At 40.7% G+C, this 16,754-nt stretch overlaps 1 protein-coding gene across 4 annotated transcripts in view; it reads right to left on the bottom strand.

The window, feature by feature from the left end:
• The window catches only part of DDX3X (DEAD-box helicase 3 X-linked), a 451,205-nt gene that overhangs the window by 18,066 nt on the left and 416,385 nt on the right, over nucleotides 1-16,754 (bottom strand). For 2 of the 4 annotated variants that reach the window (XM_050776188.1, XM_050776187.1), the window contains 16 exons: nucleotides 13,689-13,746; nucleotides 11,919-11,966; nucleotides 9,359-9,491; nucleotides 8,323-8,481; nucleotides 8,145-8,244; nucleotides 7,633-7,768; nucleotides 7,163-7,248; nucleotides 6,854-6,952; nucleotides 6,585-6,745; nucleotides 5,696-5,840; nucleotides 5,149-5,293; nucleotides 3,968-4,149; nucleotides 3,759-3,876; nucleotides 3,369-3,522; nucleotides 2,927-3,066; nucleotides 167-2,744 (listed from right to left, as the gene is read on the bottom strand). In XM_050776188.1, the coding sequence (XP_050632145.1) occupies nucleotides 2,665-2,744; nucleotides 2,927-3,066; nucleotides 3,369-3,522; nucleotides 3,759-3,876; nucleotides 3,968-4,149; nucleotides 5,149-5,293; nucleotides 5,696-5,840; nucleotides 6,585-6,745; nucleotides 6,854-6,952; nucleotides 7,163-7,248; nucleotides 7,633-7,768; nucleotides 8,145-8,244; nucleotides 8,323-8,481; nucleotides 9,359-9,491; nucleotides 11,919-11,966; nucleotides 13,689-13,746 (1,944 nt within the window). In that variant the 3' untranslated portion in view covers nucleotides 167-2,664. Of the gene's footprint in view, nucleotides 1-166; nucleotides 2,745-2,926; nucleotides 3,067-3,368; nucleotides 3,523-3,758; nucleotides 3,877-3,967; nucleotides 4,150-5,148; nucleotides 5,294-5,695; nucleotides 5,841-6,584; nucleotides 6,746-6,853; nucleotides 6,953-7,162; nucleotides 7,249-7,632; nucleotides 7,769-8,144; nucleotides 8,245-8,322; nucleotides 8,482-9,358; nucleotides 9,492-11,918; nucleotides 11,967-13,688; nucleotides 13,747-16,754 lie in introns of those variants that run through there. The other 2 variants (XM_050776189.1, XR_007722600.1) reach the window with 2 other exon arrangements.

Genomic DNA, 16,754 nt, shown 5'->3' with positions numbered 1-16,754 from the left:
TCTTCATCTTTCATTGCAAATACTTATGAGAGTCATTCTGTATCCAAGAGGCATCTCAAAAAACAGCACTGGATGACAACCAAAAAAATAACATTTTACAATTTTTCAGGCAAGAGCACTTTATTTTCACCTCTGAAAATAAACCACAATTGACAACAACAAAGGAGACTGTGCAGTTCAACTTTTTATTTTAATAAAATCAGAATATGCACAGCACATGCAGTGCTAGCATCTAAACTAATACAATAAGCAATTACTAAAGCTACAGTGACTTGAGGTTCAATCTTTACATTCAGCAAGTTTAAATCCTTACATGATTTTTGAAACCTTATTAACTGAAAATATTGCTTGCTGATAAAACTTGCTCAAATGCTATTGCTGAATGTACAAGTCACTGATTATGCCAATACAACAAAGATAACCACATGTTTGAGGATTGCAATGTGCCAGACATTCACTGAAAAAAAAACAAACAAAAAAAAAACACACAACTAAACAAAATTCACACAACAAACATCTGAGATTCTGGACACTTCACATCAGTGTTTTGAAGTGTTTCATTAATATCTTAAGACAAGTGTATCAAAACCTTGGCATGATTTAATTTCAAGTCGCCAATTTTGTTTTTACTAACATCAGAAAGTTATGGCTACACTGCCAACGCCGGGTCTGCTTAATTTGACTTAAGAGTTTAATATGACTTAACATTAAAAGCTCACACTACCCCGAAATATATAATTTCACGCATACGGTGACATTCAACATTCAAGTGCCAGTGTTTTTGTACTGTCTTTTGGTCAAGTTTCTTTAAACTTTCAAAGAATCACTTTTAGGCTTACAAAAATAAATATTTGTCAAAATGTTCAATAAATATTACATAAAACTAGCAGCAAAAAGTATCTAGAAATCTGTCGTGTGCAAATAGTTTTCTTCTCAACTATCATTCCCATGGTCCCAAATAAATTTTAGAATCTAGTCCCATCCCCTTCCTAGACAAGCTGCGTTCAACAATCTCCAAGAGACAAAGTAAGATTGGAAGTTTAAGGACACGCACACAAGACATATATATAAAATTCTCTGAATGTGCAATAAAAGAAGTACTTTGTAAAAAGTTATGGGCAAAATGTACAAGGGCCTAAACCTAGACTAATTGAAATAGCACCATAACAAATGACCTCAATACTGTCAAGTGCACCTACTTAATAAAAGTTTTAGAACAAGGCACAATACACTTGAAAATCTATTGCACTTTAGGAAATTTTTGCCGTCTTCCTATGCCACTGTAAAAAGATGGAGCGTTTTCATCACTGCATTCTGGCCACAAAATTAGCACAGAATTCAAAGTGGCAGAGGCATTTTAGTGGTGGACAATGCTCATCTTTGGCCAGATTTAGCATAAACAGACTATAAATACAATGGAAACCTATGCAACTAAAACTGACTAAAACTGCACTGTAGAGCAGAATTGACACCTTGTGCAGTTATGTACATATTTCCAACCTGTGTGATCTCAAAGATTTCAGTTTGTTACTCTTCTGGAGCCATTTTACAAAGTCTATAGTAAGCCAGTTTAACATCTCAACGCAGCTTGAACAGAGTAATGTGAATCGGCATTTAAAATAAAGCCTGCTGCATTTAATTCTTCCTGTTCATACCCTCTTGACCAAAAAACATCAACACTAGCATGCGTTATTAGACCAAAAATCATCCAAGGCCCTAATGAGGGCTGGTCATTGCTGTGGTCAGCCATTCTACCATTTCAATTTCATTTATGGCAGGCATTTAAAAAGTCTAAGTAGATGAATTCTCCTAAAAACCTATTTCAAGTTATCAGACCTTTAAACTTTCCCTGTAATAGTATGCCCACATTTGGCTAGCTCATTAATGATCTGCCTAAACGTTGAAAGAGGAATTGCTGTATTTACTTGCATTAACTTTGAAAACAGTGCTTTGAATGTATGCATGTATTCATACATCACCTTATCATGACTGGAATGGCTTAAAGACTATCAGGTTCTAAATACCTATCCAGGATAGAGTGAGCAAATCAGAACTTTAACTTAATACAGTTTGCCACATTAGAAACTAATTCCATTAATATGCTTCAAGACATTTGTTGTTTGTTTTCCCCCAATCTGCAAGTATCAAAAAGCCCTAATGCAGGCTACCGCATAAGTTTTTCCTTATATTATTTATGGATGAATCGATGATTCCTGTTAAGTTGTATCACACCTGTGTGCCAAGGTTTGATTTTAGCCCAAGTTCAGTAAATTTATTTTGTCAAAACAATTGATATCTTGAGCATTACTGAGCCAACAGGACATCAAAATAAAAAGTTGTCTAAAGTTAAAGGCACAGTACATTAACAAACAAATGATCCTCAGTCACAAAATTATAAATGCAGTTTGGGATGGGGGTAGGCGGGAGGGGAGTTAATCCAAACTACAGCAATGAAGTCTTCAAACCACCTTCTGAACAGGGCTGCTGATTGTTACTTTCATTTCTTCTTGTGACCTTGAGCTCCCTTAAAAAAAAAATTTCAGTGGAGAATCACAGCTGGTAATGTACTGCGAGTTCTTGAAGCTACACAAGGTATAGTCTGGCTAAGTTACATGTGGTTTCCATATTAGCTTGTTTGGCAGGGTGACCTACTGCAAAGCAGGCTCAGTTACCCCACCAGTCAACCCCCTGGGAGTTATAATTTCCTCCATATCCATCACTGTTGTAAAAGCCTCCATAGCCACCTAATGAGAGATTTAAAAGAGAGATAAATTAATGAAGTTATCCATCATTAAATACAATCCTTAAGTACTTTGCCATCAAGTTTCTATAGTGCTGATCTTAAATGGTTTAATTAGACTTTGAAAAAGATGACTAAACGGAAAAAAACCCTTCCCAAAGCTATGAAGTTACAGATTAACACTACCTCCACCGAATCCTCTGCTGCTACCGTGGCCACCTCCGCCACTGCGGCTGCTGCTTGCACGGCTGCTGCTGAAGCTGGAACTGCTGGCACCACTACTTTGTCGGTAGTCTCTGGCACCAAACCCTCCACTAAATCTGCTACTATAAGAAAAAATTTATGTTGGTTCACATGAAGATGAAATTCCACTGAAGTAACCTAACTCTTACATACTTCCCAATGACCAATTTCTATTTTTCCATTCAAACAATTCCCCATCCAGCCATATTTTCCCCAACATTAGAATGGAGTGTCATCCATTCTAATACAACCCCTTACCAAAGAATCTAGAAAGCCTAAGATGATTCAGCTTTTTAAATACTGTGAAGTTAACGCTGGACATTATGCATGCAGAGGAAACACTAGAAACTGTAAGTCAACACCTATTACACGATATATACCTCACCTCTTAGAACGTCCACGACTGCTACCCTTGTAGTGGTGTTCATAAGCCATGTTTTCTAACCAAGATGGCACTTCTTGTTTAGCTTCAACAAGAAGATCCAACAAATCCTTAGTAATATTTATGTTCCTCTCGTTAAAGAATGAGGTTGCCAGGCCTAAAAGAGTCCCCAAAAAACTATATAAACAAACGTCTTCCACAAAGTAACTTGCTACCCTTCTTACTTTCCTATGCAGAAATATTTAAAATATTACAATCTATTATTTAAACAAGTGCTTTGAGCAAAATCTTTTGTCACTTTCATTGTTAAAAATGTATTTTAGATCCTAGCAAGTTCTTTGCTGCACGCATCACAGCTAAAAACATGATATCATCAAGTAATCAAATACTTACCAAGGTTTCCTACACGTCCTGTACGACCAATGCGATGTACGTATTCTTCAATATCACTTGGCAAGTCAAAATTGATAACATGTTTCACATTTGAAATGTCCAGTCCTCTTGCTGCTACCTGAAAAATAACTTATATGAGATATGGCCCACTTAAAAGAAAAATACTTGAACATGCTCAACTTGAATCAAAGAAGGATGTTTATACATACTGCTGTAGCCACTAGAATTGGGCTTTTTCCTGAGCGGAACTGGTGAAGGGCCTCTTCCCTATCCCTCTGAGAACGGTCTCCATGGATACTGGTACATGCGTATCCTTCATGGTATAAGAAATCCTCCAGAGAATCTGCACCCTTTTTGGTCTCCACAAACACTAAGGTCAGTGAATCCTTGCCTGTCGTTGAAAAATTATAGGTTTTTGTCACTAATATGGCTTAGTTCTCTTTGCACTTATGCACAATTTTCATGTGTCAATTAAAATACATACATATCTTCTTAAAAATGGGCTTTTAACAGCATGTTTTGAATTGAGGAGGAAAATAAAGGTAATCCAAATACATTTAAGAGATGGGGGGTCTCACTATATTGCCCAGGCTGGGAGTAAACTGGCCATTCACAGGTGCAATCATGGCATACTACAGCCTCAGCCTGCCAAGTAGCTGGGACTACATGCACGTACCACTGCACCCAGCCCAAATGGATCACCACCAGAGCAATGAAAATTATTCATAATTTTAGATGGGTGCAGTGGTACGTGCCTGTAGGCCCAGCTACTCTGGAGGCTGAGGCAGGAGGACTGTCTAAGTCTACGAGTTCTGGGCTGTAGTGTACTATGCCTATCAGGTGTCCACACTAAGTTTGGGATCAACATGATAACCTCCCGGAAGCAAGGGAGCACCAGGTTGTCTAAGGAGGGGTGAACCAGCCCAGGTCAGAAACAGAGCAGGTCAAATACTCCCATGCTGATCAGTAATGGGATCGCGCCTGTGAATAACCCCTGCACTCCAGCCTGGGCAACACAGAGAAACCCCCATCTCTAAAAAAAAAAATAAAAAATTCATAATGCTGGCTGGGCGCGGTGGCTCACGAGGCCTGTAATCCCAGCACTTTGGGAGCCCAAGACGGGCAGATCACGAGGTCAGGAGATCGAGACCATCCTGGCTAACATGGTGAAACCCCATCTCTACTAAAAATACAAAAAATTAGCCGGGTGCGGTAGCGGGCGCCTGTAGTCCCAGCTACATGGGAGCATGGGAGGCTGAAGCAGGAGAATGGCGTGAACCCAGGAGGCGGAGCTTGCAGTGAGCCGAGATTGCACCACTGCACTCCAGCCTGGGCAACAGAACGAGACTCTGTCTCAAAAAAAAAAAAAAAAAAAAAATCAAAATGTTACCTGTTGCATTTAGGAGGTCAAGCAGAAATGACCGTTTGTCTGATTCTTCCACCCAAACTACTTTCTGTGTGATGTTTTCAGAGGTAGAGCCAACTCTTCCTACAGCCAAGAAGATATATTCATCTAAGAAATCACGAGCCAGCATCTGAAAGAAAAAAAATATTTTTATTACCTGAGATAAACAAATTTCTAAATAAATAAAATTTGCGGGGCCAGGCACGGTGGCTCAAGCCTGTAATCCCAGCACTTTGGGAGGCTGAGACAGGCAGATCACGAGGTCAGGAGATCGAGACCATCCTGGCTAACACAGTGAAACCCTGTCTCTACTGACAAAAAAAAAAAAAAAAAAACTAGCCAGGCGCGGTGGCGGGCACCTGTAGTCCCAGCTACCTGGAGGCTGAGGCAGAAGAATGGCATAAACCCGGGAGGCGGAGCTTGCAGTGAGCTGAGCACCACTGCACTCCTGGGCGACAGAGCGAGACTCCGTCTCAAAAAAATAAAATAAATAAATAAATAAATAAATAAAATTTGCAACATCCAACAGTACCTGTATTTCCTTAGGAAAAGTAGCACTAAACATCATAGTGTGGCGGACACCCTTTGGAGGCATAGTATCTTGTTCAACTATTCTACGAATCTGAGGCTCAAACCCCATATCCAACATCCGATCAGCTTCATCTAACACCAAGTATCTGTCATGTCATGAAAAAAAAAAAACCTGAGTTTAGAATGAGGAGAAATCAAGATGGTTTTAGTATGGCTGTTAGTATAATTGCAATTGTGTAAGTTACTACAATTATATATTCATTAAGGTGGTGCCTCACACTGCGTAATTTTACAGACCCAGCACAGGATCCTTGCCACTACATAAGTCATTCAAGATTACACAGCCAAATTAGCCCATCCTAGTTGACTGTCCCACGAGCTGATCATTCTAAGCCTCCACCAAGATGTTACTACTGATTTTTCAACATTAAAATTACCATGAACAAGATTTTTGTAAAAGTTAGATGTCTGAAATACATCACTTCTCAATCTTAAAATTTAGACAATGTTGCCACCACCACAAACCTAATGGCCAGTAACTTTAATACTGCATCCCATACATTTAAAAATTAACATAGCCAAGCGCCGATGGCTCATGCCTGTAATCCCAGCACTTTGGGAGGCCAAGGCAGGTGGATCACCTGAGGTTGGAAGTTCGTGACCAGCCTGACCAACATGGAGAAACCCCGTCTCTACTAAAAATACAAAAATTAGCTGGGCGTAGTGGCACATGCCTGTAATCCCAGCTACTTGGGAGGCTGAGGCAGGAGAGCCACTTGAACCCGGGAGGTGAGGTTGCAGTGAGCCGAGATCGTGCCATGGCACTCCAGCCTGGGCAACAAGAGTGAAACTCCGCCAAAAACAAAACAAAACAAAACAAAAAAACATACTTGCAAAAGTCTAATCCAATCTTTCCTCTTTCCATCATATCCACTAGACGTCCTGGAGTGGCTACTAACAAATGGCATCCACGTTCCAAGTCTCGAATCTGCTGACCAATATCGGCACCACCATAAACCACGCAAGGACGAACTCTAGATCGGTATGAAAACTGTAAGCAAAAAAAGTTATGAACTTCAAGATCAAAATTTTTACATATTCATAAAACATTTAATTAGAATCAATGAAAAAGCTAATAATCACTGGAACTCATACTTACTTTTCTGGCTTCCTCGTAGATCTGTACTGCCAACTCTCTCGTTGGTGCTAATACCAAGGAGATTGGGTACTGTTTGCGGCGCCCATACCTTCCATTTTCCTAAGAAATAAATCAATTTTTAAGTTAACTCTACCTACCCTGTTTGAAAAGTTCATCACAACATAATTCCCTTTTGTAATTTATAGATTACAGATTACACTTGAAAACTGTTTTTCATTCGACTTAAGTCTTAGCATCATTTAGAAAGCCCTCTCAATGGCCTCCTACAAAGTTCTACAATAATTTCCCGTTTTATAAAGAAACATCTACCTTCATGGCCCTCAAAGCCTCGCCTGGACCATCTGAATAAATCTGACTCAAGATGGGCAAGAGAAATGCTGCAGTTTTTCCAGACCCTGTTCAAAAACAAACAAATCCTGCTCATTAATTTTAAACAGACATTGGTAGATGACAGTGTTTTTTAACTGCCCTATTACTAGTAATTAGTACTTTTAGTTTATGATTAAGTTTTCCAAAAAGTAGCTTCTTTGGTCCATCTCTAAGAGGAGTCAGCAAACTGAGACAACTATTTTTGTAAATAAAGCCTGCTATTTTTATAAATAAAGCTCTTACGGAATACAGCCATACCCAATAATTTATGTATCATCTATGGCTTCTCTCACAGTCCAATAGCAGCGCTGAGCAGCTGCAAAACTGCATGGCCCATAAAAAAATATTTTATTGTCTAGTCCTTTACAGAAAAAATATGATAATGTTTTACTCTTATGAGCTGAGCTTACCTGTTTGGGCACAAGCCATCAAGTCTCTTTTCTCTTTGATAATAGGAATAGCGTGCTTCTGCACTGGAGTTGGGCGAGTATAACGAGTAAGCTCAATGTTTCCCATGATAATTTCTCCCATCTCAACATCACTGAACTGTGAAGACATCCAATGGGGTTAGAAATGCTATCTAAAGCTATTTCTGTTTTATACTAATAATGGAAACAACCAACAGCTGATTTGTAACTCAGCTTATAGTTTAAGAAAATTACCATATTATACTTTTGAGAAAAAACAACCCCCAGGCTTACTGCACATTGGAGAAGACTTTGGGTTCTTCCTATGTTTGACCCATTTTCTATTTTAGGTAATAAATTATTCATAATGGTGACACTGAACTCAACTTCTCCTTTTCCACAAATCTATGAAGCTGCTGGTCTACATGACTTTATGAAGCTCACCTTACATTCTAATGTACCATGAAAACATTTACACCTCCCTGTGTCTTTAAAAGTCAAGTAAAAATACTTACACTTTCAATATGTGGAGGACAGTTGTTGCCTGTTGCCTCAACTGGAATGTCATCATATTTCTCAAAATTAATCCCAGTGTTGCCTCCAGAAAAGAGTTCCCTCAAATCAAAAGATGGGTAAGTTCATTTGTTATACTATAATGCTTCATCACAAGTAACATACACTTCAAAAACTTACTGTTCCAAGCGTTCACTTGGTGGGAGTGGTTTTGACCAATCATCTTCATCTGATTTGTCACACCAGCGACTGTTTCCACCACGTTCAAATTTGCCAAAGCCACTTCTGTCACCACGGCTGCCAATGCCGTCATAATCACTCCGTCCACGATCATCAAACCTGAACAGCACAAGCAATTAATCAGAATCATATCATTTAACCATTATCAGATTCTTATCCCTACTCTAGAACTGTATCTGGAGACTTAAGTTATGGCTAACTATAAGGATGTCAACAATCCAATTCTGAGTTATTTGACAAATAAGGCTCTCTAACCAGCATCATTTACATAACCTCATTTTCTAAAATCAGTAATCTTTATATTTCTATAAAGTCGTATAGCCTAAAAAGCCTCGCAGATGACAAAATTAAGAATAAAGATTTTACTTGAAACTGGCAAACGGCTCACAACCTTCATTTAAAGTGCTCATCCAAATATATTTAATGGTAGGGAAAAGAAGAAAATAGCACACCGAATATCAAGTGTCCTAGTTATAATAGGATGTCACTTAAAGGACAATTCACCTGTGTGACTTTGGATAAAAGGTAGAAAATAATCCTTACCTGAACTAAGATGTTATTAGAGTTTTAGGCCTGTTTGCGAAAAATCAGGACACAGGACTAACAACAGCTATTAGGCACATGGGGTCAGTTCACCATACTTGTGTAACCAAAAATACAAGGTATTTAGAAATTGTTATAGAGTCCACAAAAATCCCAACCAAATTAGGCCATTCACTAGAGGAACTTACTCTTTTAAGTGGAACATATAAAACTCAAGAAATAGAATAACTCATTTCATTATGCCAATGAACATATTCCTATTTTCATCTAATTTCTAACTAAGAGGTTCAATTTAGTAAAAGCCTCTTACAGCTAAGAAAATACAATGACTAAACAGACATAATGCTTGACATCCAAATGGGTGGTCAGGATAAGAACTTACTAAACTGTTATTACACATACACATAAGGTGGTAAGACAAGAAATCACTTACCTTCCCCTTGATCCACTTCCACGATCACTGAAGAAGCTAGACTTCCCTCTTGAATCACTACGAGATCCAAAACTGCTATACGCATCCTTATCTTTGCTAGAACTCCACCCTGAACTGTCTTTGTCGTAGAAACCTTCGATTAAAAGAGCACAAATCCATTTTATTATTAATTAGAAATAGGAACCATGTTAAGGTATTATCAATCTTTCTGAATTTGAAGGCCTCCACTGACTATCTTATCTCTGTGGGCTCGAGGTTCAATCTCAAGATATTCCTACCATGGTCCTATAAGACAACCAAGATTTACAGCTGGTTTACACCAGGACAAAGTTTTTAATTCTCCTCACCAGAAAATATTGTCCACTGGCCAGGAACGGTGGCTCACGCCTGTAATCCCAGCACTTTGGGAGGCCAAGGCGGGCAGGTCACTTGAGGTCAGGAGTTCGAGACTAGCCTGACCAACGTGGAGAAATCCCGTCTCTCTAAAAATACAAAATTAGCCGGGCGTGGTGGCACATGTCTGCAATCCCAGCCACTCAGGAGGATGAGGTAGGAGAATCACCTGAACCTGGGAGGTGGAGGTTGCAGTGAGCCAAGATCGCGCCATTGCACTCCAGCACGGGAAACGAGTGAAACTCTTGTCTCAAAAAAAAAAAATTTTACTGTACACTAAATCAAGCAATCTGACTTGTTTTTGAATGAATACTACCTCTAAGTGGTCAACAGCTTTGCCTATAACACATTGATTATGATACTGTTGTATGATCATCACAATTTAATTTCCATTCATTTTATAGGTGTGAATGGGTTTACTAGGAAACAGTTACTATTGTTTCCATGTTTCTTGGAGGTGGTATTCATTTAGAACATTCTTAGACTGTCAGATTACTTGGTTTAATACAGTATTTTTCAGTTTCAATAGTATAAAGCACAAGAATACTACTGTCAAATGGTACTATTATTTTAGTGGTTCGTCTACTATAAGCTTGATGACAATCAGGAATACCTGGGAAAAAGAAAAACCCTCATCACTATATATTCTCAGTATAGACAAGGTTCCTGGGTACAGCTATAAATATCCAAGTAAGTGGATGACAAACATGTAAATTAGCCCAAAGACAGATAGAGGGTTTAAACACAAGTAGAGTGTTTAGCTTCAGCAACACCTTATTAGTCAGAAACAGCTTCTGAATTCAGTTACTTTCCTTCTGCCTTCTACCTCCTACTGTTAGGCCAGTCAGGTGACCAACAGCCTTTGCTAGCAAGAAATAGTTGAGTTAGAGTGCCAGATCTCTTCCAGCTCTAAAACCTCTATGATACTGCCATATACATGAGGGTCAATTCTAGCTAGCATACTCAGAATACTGAGAACATCCATGACGATAAAGACAAATTCCACAGCAACCTCCCCTTAAAAAGAATATAATGCCAGCCAGGCACGGGGGCTCACGCCTGTAATCCCAGCTTTGGGAGGCTGAGGCGGGCGGATCCCTTGAGATCAGGAGTTCCACACAAGCCTGGGCAACAAGGCAAAACCCCTAAATACTAAAATACACAAAAACTAGCCAGGCGTGGTGGCGCATGCCTGTGATCCCAGCTACTTGGGAGGCTGAGGCAGGAGAATCACTTGAATCCAGGAGGTGGAGGTTGCAGTGAGGCTCTGCACTCCAGCCTGGGCAACAGAGTGAGGCTCTGTCTCAAAAATAAAAAAATAAAAATAAAAAAAGAATATAATGCCAAAGTGATCTTCCCATAGAAGTAATACAGATTTTATATACATGTATCGCTAGGACAGTGACGGTAACACAGACTACATATGGAGAGGAACAGCAGCAAACCATGTGCTCCCCTGTGGACTCTCCACTCTTCCTATCTGCCTTCTTTATACAGTATCTTCCCTCCTCCTTATCTTTAGTTTTCCTGACTTTCCCTTTTCCTCTAAATTTTGAATGGTCTAATTTTACAGAATATAAAGCACCCGAACAGCTGTCTCATAATATGAAACATACACTAGCTGTTATCTATCGCTACATTACAATTGCAATGGGAAAGACGCCAGATAGTGTAATATATTTTGGACAAAACCCTTCAACAGCAGCAAGGCAAGGAGATGAAACCAGAGAATCACTCCCAACGCTGTAACTTGTTAACTATTCTATGATAAGCCCATCTTCATTTCTGGCAACTGTGCCAAGACAGAAATAACCAGGTTGTTATCATTATGCAGCTTGGTTGACACAGTAGGGGCACCCACCTCTTCCAAACTAAAACCATGCTGTGAATGATTACAAACAGATTCAGCACAAGACTAGCGAAACTGTACAAAACCATGCCCTTGGCGTCAGAACAGTTTGACACAGGAATGCCGAATTTCCCACTGTGTAACATTAGATGAGTTTTTCCAACGTTATTAAGCTCTAATATTTGAACCAAGGCTGACAGAAGCATAAAAGAACACTATGTTTAGACATCCCCCAAATGCCTCATTTTCCTTAAGGCTTTGACTAACTTCTAAAGGAGGCAAAAAAATAGACCAACGAAGTTACTTGTGGGGACCTACCTTTAGTAGCTTCTCGGTTCCTTAAATGAGGAGGAATATAGCGCCCTTCTAAAAAAAAAATACATATATATATAATTAAATGCCAAAAAACCTTCCATTTAAATTTCTGTTACTAAAAAATGATTCCGGGAAATTAAAATCTCCAGCCTTCCAATCTGATTACTTACCTGGACATTGAGAGGGGGGAAAAAAAGAATCTAATTTTAAATGGGCTATTGCTTCATAAGGAGAACTTTGAAAGGAGTTTGATTTAAAAAAAAAAAAAAAAAAGCTGATTTGGAACCTAATAGTTGAAATCCACAAATTGAGCACATTTAGCCACTAGTCGTCATTTAATGTGACTTTTTTAAAAGGCCTGCTAGATTTAAGAGAACTGTCATAAAAACTAAGAGGATCACTTACAGCATTAAGTATTACTGTAACAATTTAAGATTACTCATGTAATAAATCTCACCATCTTTTGTTTCTATGCCAGTAAGTTGCAAAACATACAATAAACATATAAGGAAAAGCTGCAAAGGGGAGTTAATTTCAAGGAATTGCAGGTTTTAATTTGGGGCTTGCTGAGTTTAAGTTGACGGCTGCTCTGTACGCAGGCAGGAATACAGCCTAAACTATGGATAAGCAAAAAAAAGCACATAATATAAACCCAAATAAAATCAATTTGCTTTATAACTAGTAAACATGTCATTTAACTTTCTTTTTCTAGACTGAATTAAACGTTTTTAAAAATCTCCATTAGGACAATCAGTTCCTAAAAGATTCTTAGCATGACAAATAAGGTGAAAGTTAAAGCAAACACCAATTTTGTGCCCAGTGAGCCTGTTCTTGCCTAAAAATGAGGACACATCACAGCCCATACCCACTTGTTTTAATAAGTAGGAAGAGATCTGAGCTAAACATAAGGGTCTATTGCCTTATTACGTTATAATAAACCAGTAAGATCCCCTATCTTAACACTAACCTCTAACAAGTCTCTAAACAACCCCCCTTAAAATAAAAAAAGCAACTTTTCTAATGCCTTTTTAAAAGAAATGACACATTTGAAAATCTAACCTAACCACCAATCCAAAATTCAGTATAGTCTTCTGTTCAGGAGAAAGGAGCAGCTATAACCGATGAATATAGTCAGTTAACAGGGACACATCCCCATCACCTCTAAACTGGGCTCAGGATTTATAATGGACGAAAACTCTTCTAGCGATAATATGATATAATAAGGTTCCTTTCAATGGTTAACTGCTTTTACTCAAGAGAGCCAGCTAGAAAGGCAACGACCACGCTCTCCAGGCGCGGTGGCTCATGCCTGTAATCCCAGCACTTTGGGAGGCCAAGGCAGGTAGATCACCTGAGGTAGGGAGTTCGAGACCAGCCTGACCAACATGGAGAAACCCCATCTCTACTAAAAATACAAAATGAGCCAGGTGTAGTGGTGCATGCCTGTAATCTCAGCTACTCGGGAGGCTGAGGCAGGAGAATCGCTTGAACCCGGAGGCAGAGACTGCAGTGAGCCGAGATCACACCACTGCACTTCAACCTGGGCAACAAGAGCAAAGCTCCAGCTAAAAAAAAAAAAAAAAAAAAAAAAAAAAAAGGCAACAATGCTTTAGATTGATCACTAGGTACTACATAACCCTGTAACACAAAGACTACATAATTCTTTAAGCAGTAAAAATTGAAAGGCAAATTTCTTAAATTTTAAATAAGCCCAATGAAATCTTAAGACATTAAGCTCTAATATTCAATAAATCCGTAAGATGTTTTACTTACTGCTGGCTGTACTTCCTCCACTCTGATTATCTGAAGAGTTCAGGTCTAGGCCAGCAAACTAGAAGAGAGTGAGATGGTTAGCACCCCATGTGCTCAAATACTGTATTAAGAGAAAACTAGTCGCGCCCTCTAGCATTTGCTAGCACTGCATTCAAGTAGTTGGCCAGTCCACCTCACAGGGCTGATACCAACTCTTAATGAGAAAGTGACTAAGAATGCTTTCAAATCTGTAACGCTCTAGGCAAATGCAAAATATTACTATTGTATATACTACAGAAGGCGGTACACCAAGATGCTTGTGCTATTCAGTAGAAACTGTCCAAATTTCATTCATTCATTCAAAACGAATTTTTACTGCAACATGTTCCATAGCACAGGCTCCCTAATCACCAAACTAAAGCTTACACTGAACCTCAAAATTATTCTTCAATGTCAAATAGATAAGGGATTCGTTTTAGTGCCAGTCATAAACATTTCCAACGCCAACTTTCTGTAGTACCTGGTATTTTAAACCTGAAAAGCACACCTGAAAAATGTCAGGACAAATTTTGAATTGGCCGTTCTTTAGTTCCTTCATCCCCAAATATTGCCTACGTATTTTTAGTCGGGTAGTACTCTTAAGAACAACAAAAAAAAAAGCAATATACCAACCACTTACACAAAACACTACGTTAAGCACAACTCTGAAGTAGTTTGACTGTTAATTCGTTTTTTTTTTTTTTGAGACAGAGTCTCCCTCTGTCACCCAGGCTGGAATTCAGTGGTGTGATCTCGGCTCACTGCAATCTCCGCCTCCCCGAGTAGCTGGTATTACAGGGGTGCGCCACCACGCTAGGCTTTTTGTATTTTTAGTAGAGACGGGGTTTCGCCATGTTGGCCAGGCTGGCCTCCTGACCTCAGGTCAGGTGATCCACCTGCCTTGGCCTCCCAAAGCGCTGGGATTACAAGCATGAGCCCGGCTTGAAGTAGTTACCTGTTTATTACCCCATTGTAACAGAAGTTCAAAAATGACTTTGAATAAATGGTACAACTGGCATTCAATGCTCTTAGGGAGTAGGACGTTTTAGTGCCTTTCATCTATATTTCTACCCATCTCCCTTACACTGGTATCTCAAAAGCCTCAACATTCTTGAAAAGGGTTATATGCTACCTTCGTAACGTTGTATAACTAACCAGGAACTACTCACAAGTAGTTGGTGGAAAAAACTGTACATGCAAAGTGTTTCATTTTTCTCAAAAAAGCCACAAAAGACCAAGTTACACAGTACCGTTGCCAACCTGTTTGCAAAAGATACACTATATACCATGTTTATAAATCTTGTGTTTAAAGCTCAGTATGATACTGCCAAACTGCAGGCATCATCAATGGAGTCACTGAAAACTGGAAGCAGATGCTGAGTGTAAGACTTCAGGCACCTAATTTCCAGAATTTCTATGAGAAAAAACACCACCGCGCTTTCTCTTGCTACCGTTAATACTTTAAAGCACGGCAGAACCACAAACTTTCCTTTTGCACTTGTTATAGTACAACTTTGCTTTTTAAATAAGGTTCACTGCTGCCTAGAATCCTTAAAAGGACACTGTAGCTAAATGGAAAATGGTAAAACTGGGAATACTCTGTGCTGCTGGTAGATTGTTAAAATGTCTGTGTTCAATTCAACATATGAAGTGTCAACAATTAGAGGATTTAATATAATTGGTTCATTAACAGGGAGAAAATGCTCCCAAAGGAACAGATCAATTCCTAAAAAATATTACATATGACTACATTAAAATACGTATTCAATTAATTTGTGCCACTAAACTTAGTCCCAGGATTATTCCGGAGTTTGTGAAATCAACTCATCAGAAGTGTATTTAAAGGCTCCGCATAACCCACACAAGAGCTTATATGAAACGTGGTGCCACTGTTGCGGCGGGATGCAGTCTTCCTGCCACCAAAGCCCAAAACCTTCTCTCAGATCACACGTCCTCCTCTCCTCTGCCCCTAAATCCTTAGAAGAGGAGATTCTGTCTAAAAGACTGGGGGGGCCTCGGACCCATCGCGAGATTCTACTCCACAGGCAGCAACAAGTCAACAACAAAACTGTTTACTTCCCCCAAAAGCCGGGTGTTTTTCCAAAGGCGGATTCCTGGATCAAAGTCACTAACATGAAGACACTCCCACAACCCGCGATGACCCCTCCACTCCAGAAAAACGCGGGGCTCCCGGCTAACTCGCCACACAGGGACAACCTGGGCCAAGCGAGGAGAAAGGGCCTCGCTGGCTAACCTCCCCGCCGCGTCTAACCTCTATCTTCAGAGCCCAGCGGCCCATTCCTGCCTCCCCTCCCCGCCCCCACTCCTCCCCAATCTTCTGCGTCACAAAACTTTCCACTCCGGAAACGCAGCCTCCCCGGCCGCGGCGCCGGGCCTGCGGACCCTGCGGACCCTGGGCTGAAGCGAAAAGGCCTGCGGAAGGAACCCGGGAAAAACAAGACGCCCATTCCATCCTCCTTTCCAGGCCCTCGCCCGCCCGGGACCCGCCGTCTCCCGGGAGTGAGCCACAGCGCCTCCCAGCACCACACAAAAGAGACCGCCGCCATTACCCCAAGCGAAGGCCACCCCCTCCCCGCCGCGCCGCCCCCTCCCACATTCCTGGGCCGCGTTCCACCCCTTGCTCGCAGGCACGCAAACACCGGATGCCGCCGGGTCCTCCAGACGGTAATCCAGGCTGCGCCAGCCGTGAAGGCCGAAACCCTCCAGGCCAAAAGGGTCTCCAGTCGCGTCCCGCCGCGCTGCGCACTCCCGCAAACCACCCCCCGGTCACTAATCAGTCGGGGTTCGCGCATGCGCGTCCCCGCGAGAGCGCGCGCACTCCCTCCCCCCTCCGCCCGCCTGCGCACGCACACACAAAAGCCGCCATTGTGCTCGTCCCGGGGACAATACAGCGGGCCGAGACCGGGCCCGGGCGACAGCCCCAACCAATGTTCCTGTCCCTCCATAGCCCCGGGGCACCCAGGAAATGAAAACTAAGGGTCCCGGTTAGCGCTGCGCCATTAGCCAGGTTAGGTCAGAGGAGGGATT

Source organism: Macaca thibetana, chromosome X (assembly GCF_024542745.1).
Source record: "Macaca thibetana thibetana isolate TM-01 chromosome X, ASM2454274v1, whole genome shotgun sequence".
Classification (NCBI taxonomy): Eukaryota; Metazoa; Chordata; class Mammalia; order Primates; family Cercopithecidae; genus Macaca; species Macaca thibetana.
This window is presented reverse-complemented; position numbering and strand designations above follow the sequence as displayed.